At 49.0% G+C, this 19051-nt stretch overlaps 1 protein-coding gene across 2 annotated transcripts in view; it reads right to left on the reverse strand.

Annotated features, from left to right (window-relative positions):
* Positions 1 to 19051, reverse strand: part of SLC39A11 (solute carrier family 39 member 11) — a 342686-nt gene that overhangs the window by 288711 nt on the left and 34924 nt on the right. For both annotated transcript variants that reach the window (XM_043585143.1, XM_043585144.1), the window contains exon 4: positions 8306 to 8464. In XM_043585143.1, coding sequence (XP_043441078.1) covers positions 8306 to 8464 — 159 coding nt within the window. The remainder of the gene's footprint in view (positions 1 to 8305; positions 8465 to 19051) is intronic.

Here is a 19051-nt window from a genome sequence, read left to right on the forward strand (position 1 = left end):
ACCGGACAACAGGGGTGTGGCCGGATTGCCAAGCTGGGGAAGGGCACACCAGGCGCCTCGCCAGGGATGTCACTGCGAGTGACAGACACACAGGCTGCCACCCGTGGGAGGAAGGAGCTAACAGAGACGCGCACCCAATTCTGGCCCTGTAACCCTCTGCCACCATCCCCTGATGCCATAAGCTGGGCTCAACACCTAGACTAGACACGTATTCAGTCCCAAGTTCATGGGAAAAAATAGGGAATCTAAGCACGGAGAGCAAATGCCAAGTTCTAGAAGGGTTTGCATTTAAGAATCAATCCCTGCCAGGGGCGCCTGGGTGGCGCAGTCGGTTAAGCGTCCGACTTCAGCCAGGTCACGATCTCGCTGTCCGTGAGTTCAAGCCCCGTGTCAGGCTCTGGGCTGATGGCTCGGAGCCTGGAACCTGTTTCCGATTCTGTGTCTCCCTCTCTCTCTGCCCCTCCCCCGTTCATGCTCTGTCTCTCTCTGTCCCAAAAATAAATAAACATTGAAAAAAAAAAAATTAAAAAAAAAAAAAAAAAAAAAAGAATCAATCCCTGCCAGTTTATGGGGCGCCCGGGTGGCTCAGTCGGTTGGGCGTCCGACTTTGGCTCAGGTCAAGATCTCGCGGTTCGTGGGTTCGAGCCCCGCGTCGGGCTCTGTGCCCACAGCTCGGAGCCTGGAGCCTGCTTGGGATTCTATGTCTCCCTCTCTCTCTGCCCCTCCCCTGCTCACACTGTGTCTCTCGCTCAAAATAATAATAATAATAATAATAATAATGATAATAATAATAATAATAAAAAACATTAAAAAATTTTTTTTAAATCCCTTCCAGTTTATTATAAAAACAAGAAGCGTTTAGCGCTTGCTTTCACGGTGCTCTATGGCCTCTACCGGAGCGACAGCTTACGTGTGCCCCCGTGCACGCACACGTGCGTGTTTTCACGCCAGACCCACCGAGGGTCCTCTGGGAAGACACAGCCTTGACGGAGGTTGGCCCTGAGCCCTCTGGTCAAAATCCGGAGCACACAGTCCCCGGTGCTCTGGGCCACTGGCTGCAAAGCTGCAGGCATTTTTCTGCAGGCATTTTTCTGCAGCATTCACCACCCACCCCAGAAAGGGAGGGGGGCAAGCGGAGGGGAAGAGAGGGAGTTGGCGGTATGTGTATCCACGGCCAATCCTGCACCGCGAGACTGCGCACTGGCGACACCCGCGGTTTTCTCCAAGCAGCAGCAACCACCCCAGGCTAGACTGCTGCAACGCCCCTTGTAGCCCCTGTGCACGCCGGCAGGACTGAAATCGACACCCGAGCATCTTCCTGAAAGTCGCAGGAGGCTGCAGAATGCATCGCAGGCCCAAGTATGGCTCCCACTTGCACCTTGGGACCCAGGGGGGCCTGAATGCCACTCTCTCCAGATACCACGTGCCGGAGGGCCTCCAGCTTCAGTGCGTCAAGAGCTCCCCAGGGCGATGCAATCTCCTGCCCGTTCCTTAAAAGACTCAAAACCCCTGTTAGGGAAGCCCTCTGAAAGACCACCTTTCCACAGTGCTCTCCAGCCAGGGCTCACACGCTGTTGCTTCTGTTGCTGGCTACCTTACGGGTTTGCTCCACCAGGAACTAAAGTATTCATTAGTGCCGCGTACTGGTTAGTGGGCTTGGCTGCTCAGGGTACGTGCTCAGTCAGCCTGCCCATTCCGGTGCAGGACTGCAGTGGGTTCTTGTTCAAGACACCCAGTCCCTAAACGGATGGCCTCCACTGACATCCACAGATGAGCTCTCTGTCTGCCTACCCGAGTCACCTCTCAATCTTAGTACCGTAAGTACCAAAAGAAACTGAGGGAACTTTGTTATGGGCTGAACTGCGTCCCCTAAAATCCTTACATTGAAGCCTTAAACCCTGTGCCTCACAATGGGACTGTAATTGGAGACAGGGTCTTGAAAGAGGTCGTTAAGAAAGAAACAAGACCGTTAGGATGGGCCCTGATCCGATCCGACTGGTGTCCATATGAGAGGAAATTTGGCAGGGAGATGCCAGGGACGCACCTGCACAGAAGAGAGACCACGTGAGGGCACGGCGACAAGACAGCATCTCCGAGCCAAGGAGAGAAGACACAGAAGAAACCCACGCTGCAGACACCCTGATCCCGGAGTTCCAGCCCCCAGAACTGGAAGCAGATACATTTCTGTTGGAAGCAGATACATTTCTGTCGTCTAAGCCACCTGGTCTGTACCATGCTCTGACAGACTTAGGAAATGGACACAGAAGCGCAGAAAGTTAAGCAATGTGCCCATGTGCAAAACCTCCTTCCTCTTTGACCTGATTCTGTAGACACTGGAGGTGCCCAATCTGCCCCGCGCCCCAGCCCCTGCACCGGGGGCTCTCCCCAGCCCAGCCAAGATGCCAACAACCGATCAAGCCTGGGATGCGCCTTCCAGTGTCAAACAGAATTGCATCTGCCACAGCCCAACCAAGTAGGAGAAAGAAGGAAGCACTGGCAACTGAGGCAGAGAGCCAACCTCTGCTACGGAGCTAGTTGGGCTCATCAGACGATGCCAGGCTTGTGCTACAGACTCCCAGGTGGTTCCTACGGCAGTTCCCCTTTTTTTGTAAGAGACTCTTGCCATCCCCGCCCCACCCCCATCTTCTCTCTGTAAGGTGTTCTTTCTTTGGTGAGGTAGAATCGGAATGCTAAAAGATGGAGAGAATCCATGAAGGAGAAGAAAAGCATCCGAACCCTCCTGGGAGGGGGGGGAACGGAATAATCGCCTCCTGCAACGTCTGTCACTTCCAGACACTTGTCATGGGTGGTCCCTCATAGCAACTCCCACCAACCAACGTGGACGTCGGCAAAAGTTGGACGCGTGTTACAAGTATGTGCACACGCCGCTCGTTCAAGTTTTCAGCAGAGCCATCTTCTTGCCATTACAGAGAACACGAAGAGACACTTAACAGGACTGGGGACACAGAGAAATTGGGGGCAGAGATAAAGAGGGGGCAGAGAAGAAGGTAGGACCCCCACTGCTTATGAACTTGACCGCGCCCCCCCCCCCCCCCCCCCCCCGGAGCCTGTCTGGGCAGGACCACCAGCCAGGCTCTCTCAGATGAGAGATCTCAGATGGAATCAGATTCCCACCAGCTCCCCTTCCCCCTGCAGTCTTCGGGCAGCCTCCTCAAGAGAGAGGAGGGAGGGGGTGGGGAGCACACAGCTCCCAGGGAGAAGGCTGCCAAGACAGAAAGCAAGCTGAAAAAAGCAAGTAGCAACAACACAGACAGTATGTTACCATTTGTTTTTCAGAAAACACAAAACAAAATTACATTTCCAGATGTACATGTATACATACGTAATAGTACGGAGGGATCTAGCTATTCAATGATGGGGAAATCACCCGGCAAACTACATACATACAGTTAGGTGGTGGGGTGCTGCACAGGTATTAAAATGACCGCAGATAAAAGTCATTTCAAATTTTAAAATAACACACAAGAGGGGCGCCTGGGTGGCTCAGTCGGTTAAGTGGCCGACTTCAGCTCAGGTCACCATCTCGCGGTCTATGAGTTCCTGCCCCACGTCAGGCTCTGGGCTGACAGCTCAGAGCCTGGAGCCTCCTTCAGATTCTGTGTCTCCCTCTCTCTCTGCTCCTCCCCCGCTCACACTCTGTCTCTCTCTCTCAAAAATAAATAAACATTAAAAAAAATTTTTTTTAAATAACACACAAGAGAATGCACAGTTTCCAATGGTATAAAACTTCATGCACACACATTCACGAGAGAAGGGAGCTCTAAATGAGGCAGAGCTGGGACCGCTCTAGAGCGCATTGAAAGCACACTCGGGCGATACAAGCAAAGGGGGAACGTGTTTCTATTTCACTGTTTAAAACACACAACGTAATTCATTTTCTTGCAGAAAGAAAAGAGAAAAAAAAATCTGGAAGGATACCCCCTAAACTAATAACAACGGTTGGTCTGGGAAAGGACAGGAAGACGGAAATGTCATAGTCCACTCAGGCTGCTATAAAAAAGGGCAAGAGCAGCTCCCAGCTGGCTCAGTCGGTGGAGCGCATGGCTCTTGATCTCAGGGTTGTGGGTTCAAGCCCCATGCTGGGTGTAGAGATTACTTAAAAAAATAAAACCTATTTAAAAATGACTATAAGCAGAGTGGCTTATGTGCGACAAAAATGGATTTCTCACAGTTCTGGAGGCTGGGAAGTCCCACATCAAAGCGCTGGAAGAACCAGTGTCTGGTTTCTCGTTCCTAGACTGTGTCCGTGTGTCCCCATGTGTCCTCACCTGCCAGGAGGGGCAAGGAGCTCTTGGGAACCTCTTTATAAGGGCACTGAGCCCACTGTAAGGGCAGCACACTCGTGACCTGATCGCCTCGAGAAGGCCCCACCTCCTAAAACCATCGCATTGGGGGTTAGGATTTCGCCACATGAATTAGAGGGGGACACAGTCTATAGCATGAAGGGAATTTCACATAAGGTTTTTTTGTTGTTGTTTTTTAGTTTTTATGGTGAGATTTTTGTGTTGTATTGATGTAATAGTAATGGGATTAAAAAGAAAGACAGGAGGCCTTGGAAACACACACCCTACCGTCCTTCCCAACCCTACCCTTCTACCCACCAGTAGAAAATCACTGCTTTAAATTCAAGGTGAAGGCTTCCCACCTGCTGCTATCCTTACCTTCATATAGAAGTAAAACTGCAAAGATCATAAAAATGCCAATGTCTCCAAACAGCCCTTTAGTATCCATTCTGTCTCTCCCTGGGGCCTCCAAAGGGAGCCCTGGGCTTGGGCTGGTCCCAGTCACATGTACCAGCCCCCTCTGGCCAGCCTTCTTCCTGAGGTCTAGGAGGTGGCACCTGTGTGCCTACCCCCAGCCTCCTCCCCTGTCCCATTAAGACGCCATTTGGCAGGGGCACCTGGGTGGCTCAGGCAATTAATTAAGTGTCTGACTCTTGAGTTCAGCTCAGGTCATGATCTCACAGTTCATGAGTTCTAGTCCCTTGTCGGGCTCTGTGCTGACGGTGCGGAGCCTGCTTGGGATTCTCTGTCTCCCTCTCTCTCCGCCCTGTGCTCGCGTTCTCGCTCTCTCTCTCTCTCTCAAAAATAAATAAATTTAATTAAAAAAACAAAGACACCATTTGGCAAAATCTCCGTAAACCTCTGTGAGCTCATTGCCCATGAACAGTTACTGCCTGAACTTTCTCTGTTTTACTTCCCGATAAAGAAAAGAAAACAAATATCCAGTTCAGGGAGCCATTTGATGTATCTGAGGTTAACAAAGCCACAACAGGGTTAACCTGACAGGCTGTTAGGAGTAAAACCCTTTTCATGAGCAATAGTTTGCTTGGGCTGCAAAAGGGCAACAGATAAATGTGAAAGGCTGCATGAACAGAAACGGAGTGGGTTGCTAACCATCTCCTTCCCATAAACCCAAGAGTCTGGCCTCCCAAACTGCCTTCTCAGCTGCCTGAGACCACTACCTTCCCTGGGGGTGCTCAATCAGTGCGGGACCACCATCTGGACTCCAGGTCAAAACCCATGAACTCAGACTCCAGAAAGCATCTTCGACAGATCCAAGCTGCTGCCCTTTCTGGGTCTGGAAAGCAAATTAGCAGTGAAACCCAGGAAACCTCGTCCTGTCTCAGAGCGATGGCGGGTCGGCTTCAAAGCACCACTCGTCAACGGCAGCATCTGTATTTGGTGACTACAGCAATTATAAATCATTCTTATCCTTTTATAAGACCTTCCAGGGCAAATTCCCCTTCTCCTATCAATGGCCAGAATTAATTTCTTTTAAAATGTCCTAGAACACAGGCGCCTGCCTGGGTGGCTCAGTCGGTTAAGTGTCCGACTTCAGCTCAGGTCATGATCTCACGGTTCGTGGGTTCGAACCCCGCGTCGGGCTCCGTGCTGACGGCTCAGAGCCTGGAGCCTGCTTCAGACTCTATGTCTCCTTCTCTGCCCCTCCTCCATTCATGCTCTGTCTCTCTCACTTGCTCCTCTCCCTCAAAGATAAATAAACATTAAAAAAAATTTTTTTTTATTTATTGTCCTAGAACAGATGTTTACTCTCAGGCTGATCTTTCTGCTGATTAGCGAGCTTCTGAGCATTAACGGTTATTATGTCCTTTCTCAAGCCTCTTCGAGTTCTCTCCCTGGATGCTCCGCCGCCACTCCCGAGCCATTCCTAATTTTCTGTACGGTCTGTCCAAGACTTTTCCCTGGGATCTTCTCCATATTCAAAGCATATATTAGAACAGACATCAAGCAAAAGGTTAAAAAAATGTGCTGCTGCCTGGTGCAAATTAGCCAATGACTATTTACACTGCCCAGAGAAAGTCCCCACGTTCAGACAGCTGATCAAATATAGCTGGGGACCTCCTGCCCGCCCCCAGTACCAGTGAGCAGTGGCCCATCATGAGTGCAAAGAGCCCTCTACAAGAGACTGTCTTAGAAGCCCAGTGGGGACTAGGTAGGAAGGGCAGAATGAGACCCAGCGGGGGGTGTGCAGAGCCGCTGAGCCAGCCCCTGGACTGCTGTTGCAAGAGTTAAGGCCGTTGGCTGTCAGATCTTCCTGCCAGGGCCAGTAGAATACATCCCAACAGCAAGTTCACACATTACTAGGGTGGATTTGAGAGCAGAATCTGGCAGCCCACACGGGAGACCTCTCAAAGTCATTATCATGCAACATAATGAACAGCAAGGAAGCCAAGGGTCCAGGGGGCAGAAAGTGACACTGACATTCAAGCTCTTGATTAAAAAAAAAAAAAAAAAATGATACATGGTCTTTCCTCCAAGACAATATCATGCCTCTCCACCCAACCATCACATCCAGCTCTCTGGTCCAGAGGCTGGTCCTTCTGGGACATGAGGAATCAGCTTCTCACCAGCCCCAGGGCCAGGTTCCCAAGAACCCATCCTTCTCTCTCACCGGTCAGGAATTTAAGGCAAGAAAGAGGACAGGAAGGCAGGGAAGACAATGTCAGAGTACCTCTTGGGATAGATGTCCAGCTGACTCCTGTGAGCCTGACCTGATCCCAGCTCATCAGAATCCAACAGAAGCAATAACCTTCAACCTCATTCTCCCCGATAGGGTCCTTCCTCCTCCTCTTCCCTTTCTGGGTGAGCAGAGAATTCAAGCACTAGCTCAGATCTCACGGAGGACTTCTGCCTGCCTCTAGGGCTGCTTGGGACACAGCATCTGGTGAGGCTGTATGTTCCCCTACTGGGTTCTTACTGACACTGACCTTTCTCCACTGACAACAGTATATGCAGACTACCTGGTTTTAACCAATGGCATTCAGTTACAAGCTCGTGGCTTGACCTTGGCTCTCTCTGTCAGCGATCACAGCCAGATGGCGGGCTGTGGTTCGTACCATGCTACTGCATGAGTAAGTAGACGCTCATCCCCCAAACCCAACCCACCAGCCCTAGTTTACCAAAAAGGCCTAACATCTCTGGCTACCCCCACCCCCCAATTCTGGTGCCTTTTTAGATTTAAAAAAAAAATTTTTTAACATTTTTTTAATGTTTATTTATTTTTGAGACAGAGAGAGACAGAGCATGAACAGAGGGGGAGCAGAGAGAGAGGGAGACACAGAATCTGAAGCAGGCTCCAGGCTCTGAGCTGTCAGCCCAGAGCCCTACGCGGGGCTCGAACTCACAGACCATGAGATCGTGACCTGAGCTAAAGTCGGCTGCTTAATCGACTGAGTCACCCAGGTGCCCCTAGATTTTTAAATTTTTACTTTGCAGCCCCTGAAGGGAGTTATCCTCAAGCTATAGGAAGGAAAACTGGAGCTGAGGGACACACAACCAGCAAATGGCAGAAGTGAATTCAAACTCAGAGCCCTGCTACCCAATGTCCCCACTTCATCCTCCTATAAATAAGCTCCCGTCCATGTGACGCTTGGCCAATGGTCTTAGGCTAGAGTTGGGTATGTCATCATCTCCCTGATGACAGTGAACGCTCCTTAAGGGTCAAGACCATGATCATATTCACTCACTTCTCCCGGTTTCTAGGTCCGCTCATATACACAGTGCCACAGAGTACGACATCAGCTATACTCTATATTTATAATGAAATCTGACATTTAAAATCTGAACTCACCAAAATGTAACTAAGGGAACGATTAGTCATATTACCCAGAGCTTATTTTCTTTTAGGGGGAAAAAAAAACCAGTCACAATTCAGCGCCTCTAGGTAAAAGCCCTAAATGCCTTAAAATATCTATTTCAACATCACTGGCTGCTCAACAGAGACATGAATGGCTACGTCAAGTCTGAAGAGTGGTACTCACCAGGTGAGGCATCAGGAGGTCAGCCAGGTAGACAAACGCAGCTCCGAGAGTGAAGCCGATGGCCACAGGGAAGAAGGCAAAGGCACCAAAACCCCCAGAGGACGTGGCCATCTCCACTGCCGGGGCCAGGAGAGACCAGTAAGAAGCCGCTAACATGACCTGCAAAACCACAGTGAACAATAAGCCATTAAACCAACCACACAGAAGGTGTTTCAAGGGCAGACTTCAGTTGCACTTGAACTGAACCCAACACATGGGCTAGGCCTTCAGTCTTCCACGGTAGGTACTATCTCAAACCGAAAGGCCACCACCAGCATGCCTGGAACAAGTGCTATAGGAACAAAACATGGGGCAGACTAGAGCTGACCTTGGGAGAATGGAGTCCTAGATGCTGTCATCTAGCCTCTAATCCAGTGGGTCTCACCCATGGGCAACTGTACCTTCCAGGGGACGTTTGGCCATGTCTAGGGACAGTTTCGGTTGTCACAGTAGATGTGGGTCACACGTGTCTGTCTCCCTTCCATTTTCACCTGTTAGCTTTCTAGGTCTGCTCTCCGAGGCACCAAGGAAGGTATCCTTCCTCTTTGACACGTGGCACCCTTTGAAATATTTGAGGACAACCACTGATCAATATCAGCTCAGTCTTGCCAACTTTGTTGTCTCTCAAAGGAAAGAAGGGAACTAATACTCATTGACCGCCTGCTATTTCCAGGGAAATGTATCTTTGATACCTTATTCTATCCTTGCCACAACCTGGGAGGCAGATGCTGTTTTCTATTACTATCTGTAGAAAAGAAATTGGATCTAGAAGTAATAAGAATTTGCACAAGGGCGCACAGCCAATAAGTGGCAGATCCTGAACTGAAAAGTAGCACCTAATCACCTCGATGAGGGCAGAAACATGAAAGGAAAGAGAAGAATGAAGCTGAACCCACAAAAACCTCAGTGAGGTCAATTTGATAAAACTTTCCAGTGTTTACCGAAGTAAACGCTCATCCATGGCTGTTTACTCTTACAGATGCTGTGACATCTCCTTGGCAGATACACCCACCACCCATCGTAACCATATGACAGTCGTCACTGACATGCAAAGTGTTGAATGGGTTTCTAAAAATGATTTAATTATGCCTTGCCTTTAAAAAAAAAAAAATCTGCATCACCCATCTCCAAAATAACACTCAGAGTGACAGAACCAGGAATTACAAAAGCAACAATAAAGAATAAACCTATGCAGAAAGTAATTTCTCTTCTGCCAACAATCATCCACACATGATCAATTGCTCTGGGCCCGATTCTCCTAGCAAAAGTCTTAGGGCCACCCCCCGGAAAATTGTATCTGCCTCAGAAACTTCCAGAAAGAAAGAAAATGTCTCATCAGTTCAGTTCCACGAGATCATCCAAGGAAGCCTGTGGGCCCCTTCTCCGTGACACAGCCCAACACGTCCCAGACTGTTGTCTCATGGCTTTAGAATTCAACAGCCTTTGAGAGCTGCTGTTCGTGGTGAACTGCACACCAAGGAGGATCTGCACGCACCTGTCCAGCAACCTCTTTCCCTGCACGTTCCAGGGCCTTCCATACAACCCCACCATCAGCAACTCTAAAATGGTACCATCCAGGAAGGCCATTCGTCTCATCCTTCAATCCCTCCCACACCCTATCCTTGTCGATGCCACGGGTCGGGGGCACTTCCTCAGCCTCGGTTCCCCGTCCCATCTTGCACACCAAGTGCGTCTCCCTCTGCCCTAGCTCCTTTCCGTCCCTCAGCATCCCTGTGTGCCAACCTTTCCTCTGCCCCTCCAGATGAGAAATACAAAATGTTCCCGTGGACAAGTGACATGAGGTACAGGGCAAAAGAGATGTGCCCCTCAAGGCAGGGGTATGCCAGAATCTGGGGTGCTTTAAACAGAAAAGCAGCCCAGGTGATTCGGGTGGACCCCTCCTTGAGAATCACTATTCTTCATCCTTCCAGATACCCAACTGGACCCAACTGGATCTCCTTCATTTCTTTTCCTCACCATCCCTGCCACCCACATAAACTAGAAAAAAGACCAGAGAACAGTCATGAGATGGTATTGCGTTGCCTGTCCCAAGCGACCACAAGGCCCAAAGAAAAGTTATTTAAAGGGCAGATGTGGTAGACAAAGATGTGATGACTTCCCCCCCACCCCGCCAAAGACAGCCACATCCCAATCCCCAAAACCTGTGAATATGTCACCTTACATGGCAAAGGGGACTCTGTACTTGTGATCAAGTTAAGGATCTTGATATGGGGAGGTTATGCTAGATGATCTGGATGGAGCCAATGGGATCACAGGGTTTCCATGAGACAACAAGAGGAGTCACAGGGTTGCCTGAGTGGCTCCGTCGGCTAAGGGTCCGACTTCGGCTCAGGTCATGATGTCACAGTTTGTGAGTTCGAGCCCCACATCGGGCTCTGTGCTGACGGCTCAGCGCCTGGAGCCTGTTTCAGGTTCTGTGTCTCCCTCTCTCTCTGCCCCTCCCCCACTCACGCTCTTTCTCTCTCTCTCTCTCTGTCTCAAAAATAAATCAACATTGCGAAATAATTTTAAAAAATAAGCATCACAGGGAAGATGTAATGACAAGAGCAGAGGTCACTGTCAGTAAGGGACTGGAAGATGCTGTCGGGCTGGCTTGATGATGGAGAAAAGGTCGTGAAGCAAGAAATACAGGCCGCCTCCAGAAAGTGGAAAAGACAAGGCAACAGATTCTCCCCTAGAGCCTCCAGAAGGAATGCACCCCGGAGAACACCTTGACTGTATCCATTTTGGACTCCTGACCTCTGACCTCTAGCACTTTCAGATAGCATGTTTGTGTTGCTTTAAGCCACTACGCTTGTGTAGCTTCTTACAGCAGCAACAAGAAACTAATACAGCATATGAAGGCATGCATGACAATTTTTTTAGAGCAGTTACAGGTTCACAGAAAAATAGAGCAGAAATTACAGAGAAGCCCCCCCCCGCCCCACCATCTTGCACAACCTCCCCACTATCAACCTCCCGCCCACAACCTCCCCACTATCAACCACCCGCCCCTCAGTGGCATAGTTGTTACACCATATTGATACACCATTACCGTCCAAAGCCCATAGTTTACATTTGAGACCAGTCTTGGAGCTGTACATTCTATGGGTTTGTACAAACACATAAAGACAAGTTTCCACTCCTCCAGTATCAGAGAGAGTAGTTTCACGACCCTAAAACTCCCGTGTGCTCTATCCATCCTTCCCTCCTCCTAGCCCCTGGAGACCCCTGATCCTTTTGCCATCTCCACAGTTTTACGTTTTCCAGAATGTCATACAGACAGAATCAGTCGCTACAGTGTGTAGCCTTTTTGGATTGGCTGCTTTCACTTAGTGATATGCTTTTAAGATTCCTCTGTGTCTTCTTTTAAAAAAAAAAAAAAAAGCTTATTTATTTTGAAAGAGAGAAAGGGCAAGCATATGCGCATTCAAGCAGGCGAGGGGAGAGACAGAGAATCCCAAGCAGGCTCCGCACGGCCCCGCGGGGACCCCAACGCGGGACTGGAACTCACAGATGGTGAAATTGTGACCTGAGCTGAAATCAAGAGTCGGACCCTCAACTGACTGAGCCACCCAGGCGCCCGCCCCCACTACGTCTTTTCATGGCTTGCTAGCTATTTCTTTTGGGCTCTGAACAATATTCCATTGCCTGGACGGACACCGTTTATTTATGCATTCATCTGCAGAGGGGTATCTTCGTTGCTTCCAAGTCTTGGCGATGATGAATAGAGCTACTCTAAGCATCACGTGCAGGTTTGTGCGTAGATGTAACTTTTCAGCTCGTTCAGGTAAATACCGAGGAGTGCCACTGCTGGACTGTATGGTAAGTCCTATTTAGTAATTCCCCCAACGTAGCTGGTTGGCCTGAAACTCTCGATACTAGAAAAGCTCCTTTAAATGTTAAGCATTTTTTGATGTGGACGTAGTGACACTGACTAGCTGTAGAGAGGCAGGAAGTCGTGTGCCCATGGACTCTCAGCCCTAAGGAGCAGAGCCTGGAGGGGATAGGTTACCAAGGAGAGGGCTCAAGATTTCAGGTAATGGGCTCCACAGGAAAGTCCTTGCCAGCCGGTCCCTTTATGACCCCAGATGACAGATCCCGAAAGCCTTCCCACTGATGCAAACCTGCTTATAAAGGCAAAAACTGGTCTAGCAGCACCAGCCCTGAAGACACGGGATAGAAGCCTGAGAAGCAGACAGTGGGTACCTTCCTCTTCCCACCTTTGTCTACAAAAGGCATGCATAATCAGGTTCTGGGGTACACGGCAGGGACCTCGCTGTTCCCCAAAGTCCTTGTTTGCCTCTTTACTGCCAAAAAGAAAACATAAAACCCAATCGATCAAACGCGCTATGGGAAAGCTTTTGTGAAGTCCATCCTCCAAGCCAGAGGTTGCTAAACCGGCCGAAGTGGCCCAGTTTTGTGCTAAATGATCAAAGAAGCTCAAGAAGTGAGCATTTCAATAACAACAACTCCTGCAAAAAAAGAGCTAAGGAGGAAATACATTCTTTTTAATGTATTTTAACATTTATCTATTTTTTGAGAGACAGAGAGAGAGAGACAGAGTGTGGGCGGCAGAGGAGTTGAGAGAGAGGGAGTCACAGAGTCCGAAGCAGGCTCCAGGCTCTGAGCTATCGGCACAGAACCTGACGTGGGGCTCGAACTCATGGACTGTGAGATCATGACCTGAGCTGAAGTCAGACGCTTAACCGACTGAGCCACCCAGGAGCCCCTACATTCTTTTGAATGTATTTTATTTTATTTTTATTTATTTATTTATTATTATTTTTTTTTAAATACCTGTCTGGTTTGGTAGGTCTACTGCAGGGTCCAGAAACCTGAACGTGGCAGCTGATGTTTGAGAAGCTGTGTGTACTCTGCCCTTCTTCCCACGACTAAGGGTGGCCCCGCCCTGGCTGTCTTCTTGACATGCCTCCCGTGGTGTCTCAGCCCCATCCTGACCTCAACATGATCCCTACAGAGGGGCGAATGAATGAATGGATGACAAGACTTGATTTAAAAAAGTGGATGTTCGGGGCGCCTGGGTGGCTCAGTCGGTTAAGCGTCCGACTTCAGCTCAGGTCACGATCTCGCGGTCCGTGAGTTCGAGCCCCGCATCGAGCTCTGGGCTGATGGCTCGGATCCTGGAGCCTGCTTCTGATTCTGTGTCTCCCTCTCTCTCTGCCCCTCCCCCGTTCATGCTCTGTCTCTCTCTGTCCCAAAAATAAATAAACGTTAAAAAAAAAAAAAGTGGATGTTCATCTTGTTCATCACTGACAAAAGATGGAAACAGCCCCAAATGTCCTTTAAGAGATGACGGACTGCTTTTCAGCCCTGAAAAGGAATGGAGCGCTGGGTCCATACTATGGTATCGGTGAACTTTGAAAATATTAATTATGCAAAGTACAAGAGGCCAGACAGGAAAGGTCGCATAGTATATACGATTCCATTTACACAAAGTATCCAGAACAGGTAAATCCTCAACACAAAACAGATCAGTGATGGACAGGGGGTGGTGGGGACAGGAAATGGGCAGAGGGGTGGCGGGGGGGGGGGGGGGGGTTGGCAACTGTTTCATGGGTACAGGGCCATCCTTGGGGGTGATGAAAATATTTGGAACTAGCCAGAGGTGGTGGTCGCACAACATTGTGAACATACTAAATGCCACTGACTTGGGCACTATAAAATGATTAACGGTATGTAAATTTGGTCTCAATTAAAAAAAAAAACAAAACCCAAACAGTTGGGCTTGCCCTAACCATTAGATCATTCGTGCAATGATCTTGCCCTACAGCCCCTGGTTATGAGCTGAAATCCCCAGCCAACTTGCCTTGGTCCAAGCACTTTCGTCGGCGAAAAGGCCAAAACACCAAGACGTACCTCGCGTGGCCCTTTCTTCAAGCATCCAAAACCCTTTACCCGGGTCCACATATACAACGGACCGGAAAACACAGGATTTAGAATCAGGTTCAAATTTGAATGTCGGCTCCGCCATTTGGTAGTGAGGTAGCCTAAGCAAGTAACCTAAGCTCTCTGCAGCACAGTTCTGAGCAAACAAAACACAGGGGCAATGCTACTACGTAACAAGGTGGTCTCAAAGAATTCCACCTGCCGATGCATACACCACACCAACCTAGTTCCTGGCAGGAAGTTAAGTTATCAAAGTGGTGTTGCCGGATTCTTCTCTGAGTCTGCCTGCACTCAGCAGGCTCCCCCGCGTGGCCCCATCTCGCTGCCTACCCCTCCTCCAGGGTGGCCCCTTTCCAACACACTGGATTCGTTATTTGTGTCCATATTCCCCTGGGACTAGGATTAGGGCCACGCTGTGAGCATCTCTGTATCCTAGCACCACAGACCCGGGCAGTCCTGGGCAGAGCAGCTCTTCAATACAGGATGGCCCAAATGAATCCTCTGTTATCCCTGCTAGTGAAGGGGAGTGATGGGGGGGGGGGGGGGCAGAGAAATCAAAAGAAGGCGTAATCGGGAAGTGATTCAACACTCATTTTTTAGTCTACTACCTAAATTACCTTCCAAATTAAGTACCATATAGGCTCATACTCAAATGTCTTCAGTCCTTTGACAAACACTGGATGAGTCACTGTTTAAAGCAATGGAGTTGTTCTTAGGTGTGCAAAGAAGATTGTATAGAATTTTCAGAGCATCACAGATAATCCATTGAATACAATCTCCCGATAGAATTGCACTCTCAGAGTTGAAAGGGGTTTCGGGAGGCTGCCCAGTCCAAGTGCTTCCTTTGACAGGTGGGAAAACAGAGACCTGAAGGGATCCAGTGGCTTTCCCAAAGCCCCAGCGCGAGCTGATGTAATCCCAAACTGACTGCACCCTCCCACATCAAGTCAGCCCCACCCCTCCCCCACCTCCACTGACCCCTGGGGGTCTTTTAAGAAATTCTAAGGGCTACCGAGTAAAGACAAAGTTAAAGCTAGTGCCTCCCTCATTCCCAGGCAAGGCATCCCACGATGACAGCCTGGGATGAATCGGTTTTAGCAATAATCAAATGTAATCGATCCCATGGCCATTCCCCACCATTGGGATATAAGCTGCTCCAAGAAAACGCAGCACTGGGAAATCTTTGGCAACTCATCAACAGGAGAAATGATCTTGTGCAACATTTTTCTCTGCAAGATTCATCAGACCTTACAAACCGAAATAAACCTTAAAAACTGAAACCCTTAGCCCGTGACTGCCTTAGAGGGAGGCAAACAAGAAGATAATTTCCCCCCTAGCAGCATAGCTAAAGCTGGCAGGTTCAAAACAAAGCCCACGTACATTATGCTTTCCGTGTAGGGCTCTGAATGAGAGGCACACCTTCCTCCCTTACAGACTACACTTTAAAACAAGGACACTCTAGGGGCGCCTGGGTGGCGCAGTCAGATAAGCGTCCGACTTCAGCCAGGTCACGATCTCGCGGTCCGTGAGTTCGAGCCCCGTGTCGGGCTCTGGGCTGATGGCTCAGAGCCTGGAGCCTGTTTCCGATTCTGTGTCTCCCTCTCTCTCTGCCCCTCCCCCGTTCATGCTCTGTCTCTCTCTCTGTCCCAAAAATAAATAAACGTTGGAAAAAAAAAACAAAAACAAAAAAACAAGGACACTCTAAATGCAACATACATCCCAGACTGGATCCTGGGAACAGAGGAAGGTCATCAGCGGGAAAAACAGTGAAATCCAACTGAACGTCTGGGGTGTAGGGAAGAGTAACGTACCAGTGTTAATTTCTTGGCCTAGACAAATGCGCTGTGGTTATGTAAGATGTTTAGGGGAAACTGGATAAGGGTCTGCGGAAATTCCCTGTGCTATTTTTGAATGTTCTCTCAAAATCTAAAATACTTCCAAAGAGTTTATTAAAAATTAATAGTAACAGTTACCAAGGCCTGAGAGAAGACTGAGGGGGATCACTGCAGCCAAGGATCATAAACTGTGCGAGCAAAGACTCGAAGCCAAGAGGGCCCACGGTTTGCTTTGTGGGGTCAGCAAAGTGACCGGCCTGGGGAGGCACTACTCGTGGTAGCCGGAGGGGACTGTGTGCCTCACAAGCTTCACCTCTGGGAAACCTACGGCCTCCCTCCTTGGGGCTCAGAGAGGGTAAGTCACCCAAGGACACCCAGCAGGAAGTCACAGAGCTGGGATCTAAAACCCAGGCCACGCTCTTAACGCCAAAGCTCCATTCCATCCCCTAGATGTTTGAAATTCCTCAGAAACAGTAACATTCACAATGTCACCCCTTCACTACGTCTAAGCAGAGAACGATTTCCCCCTAAACATAACTGTCAGTGTTGACTGTGTTTAAAACAGCAATGCTTACCGTGCTGCTGTGTGTCAATCCTAGCCCATTTGGGAATACCGTGAAATTGAAATTGTGGAACTTTTGGTTACAGGTGGCTGATCGAACACAGACTGCTGGCTCCTGAATTCCCACTGGACTTAAAGTTTAGGGACGGGAAGGATCTTGATCACAAAAAAGGAAAGGAGAAGGAAAGGAGGGGCAGGTAAGGACTGACAGAGACCCTGAGAAGGCTGACCTAAGGTGGTTCCCCCCACAGAACCCAGAGCAGCCCAGGGATGGAGGGGCCCAGACCCATCCAAAATGGGGGTGCAGATGGGGTGGCAAAGAAGACTGGTGGAAAGGCTGGAAAGCCATCAGATCCCAGATTCTTCCTGAACTTCATATGGCCAAGCAACTGGCCTGCCAGACACTCGGGGACACCCCCACCCCCACTCCACACCCAGCTAGGGGCTGGACCGCACCGAAAACAGGAGAAAGTGAAAGCCTGTGGAACAGGAGTGCCCAGTGTGCTCCCACGTTCCAGCCCCCCTCCTGCCCCAGCCTCGGCCACCTCCCGCCCCCTGGGCGGCTTCTCCAGAGCACTGTGCCTCCCCCGATTTCCTGCACAGGTCAGGGGGGAAGCCAGCTGAAGACTTTACATCCTGGCACCCTGTGTCAGGAGCTACAGTTCAGGCCCAGGGCCAAGAGCCCGAAGGAGAACAGGGGCTAGAAGGTTCCCAGGCAAGAGCAAAATCATAGACCTCCTGGCTAATGTCTGGAGGACAGACTTATGATTCTAGGCAGGAGCCTGGTGTCCAGTAAAGGGGAAAAAAAGACCTTTACTAATGCTAGAAAACACAGCTGCACAAGAAAGGAAATTCATGAAGAATATTTACAGTCTTTTTTTTACTTTTTTTTTTTTAATGTTTATTCATTTTTGAGAGACAGAGCGTGAGTTGGGGAGGGGCAGAGAGAGAGGGAGACACAGAATCCGAAGCAGGCTCCAGGCTCCGAGCTGTCAGCACAGAGCCTGACGCGGGGCTCAAACCCAGGAACCGTGAGATCATGACCTGAGCCCAAGTCGGACGCTCAACCGACTGAGTCATTCAGGCGCCCCAAGAATATTTACAGTCTTAATGTAAACTGACTAATATTGTTTATTAAGTGATTTGCTTATTTGTTATGATAAAATATATGTAACATAAAAGTTACCACGTTAAAGGTCTATACAATTCAGCCGTATTAATTACATTCACAGTGTTGTGCAACCGTCACCGCTATTTCTAAAACTTTCCACCCCAAACAGAAACTCTGTAAACACTGAGCAGTAACTCCTCATTCTCCTGTCCTCTTCCCCCCACCCTGCCCCCTGATAACCTCTAATCCACTCTCCGTCTCTACGAATTTGCCTATCGTACGTGTTCCATGTTAGTGGAAACGTGCAATCTTGCCCTTTGCATCTGGATTATTTCACTTAGCATAATGCTTTTGAGGTTCCTCCATGTTGCAGTGTGGGTCACAATTATATTCTTTTTATGGCTCAATAATATTCCATGATTAAGCTGTGATTATTGAACTAACCCCCCAAAAATACAACATATCTACAGCATCGGATGCAGGTGGAGATAAGAAAACCGGGTTCTCATCTTCCACACCTGGAAGTCACTGGCTACATTTGAGGCTGAAAAAGCCAAGCAGTGGCCGAGTAGGTGTGCAGCTGAGAAATTTGGAAGCAAATAAACACTGACGCTCATCCCTGAGACGTAGGAAAGAGGGAGGGGAGTGTTTGCAGATCGCTGCTTTTTGTTAACCAACCCTGCAGAAGAACTTGCCTTTTTTTTTTAATTTTTTAAAATGTTTTTATTATTTTTGAGACAGAGAGAGAGCGCAAGCAAGGGAGGGGCAGAGAGAGAGGGAGACACAATTCGAGGCAGGCTCCTGGCTCTGAGCTGTCAGCCCAGAGCCCAATGCGGGGCTCAAACCCACGGACTGTGAGATCATCACCTGAGCCGAAGTCAGAAGCCCAACCGACTGAGCCACCCAGGCGCCCCAAGAGTTTAACTTTTCAAACTACACATGCACATATCTTTGGGGGACAATCTTAAAATAAATTGACAATGTAATTTTAAAATACTTAAATATGTAAGTAAATGCGATGAATAAATATATAATACAATTTTTGAAAGTTTTAATAATAGAAGAGCCTGCTGTCACAGTGAAAAAAAAAAAAAAGCCAATGGGAGAAAAGGATCCTATGGACAAAAACTCAATTTCCAGAAATGTTTCTGCATGATAATGAGACACGCCCTGCCCCAGACGGCATGATTTTGTCAAAGGCTCCTTATCACAGCCTGGACACCAGGGAGCCAAAAGGGGCTGCAGGAGACATTTAAAAATCAGCAGATGTGTTTGCAAGCTCTTTCTCA

This window comes from Prionailurus bengalensis, chromosome E1 (genome assembly GCF_016509475.1).
Source record: "Prionailurus bengalensis isolate Pbe53 chromosome E1, Fcat_Pben_1.1_paternal_pri, whole genome shotgun sequence".
Taxonomy (NCBI): Eukaryota; Metazoa; Chordata; class Mammalia; order Carnivora; family Felidae; genus Prionailurus; species Prionailurus bengalensis.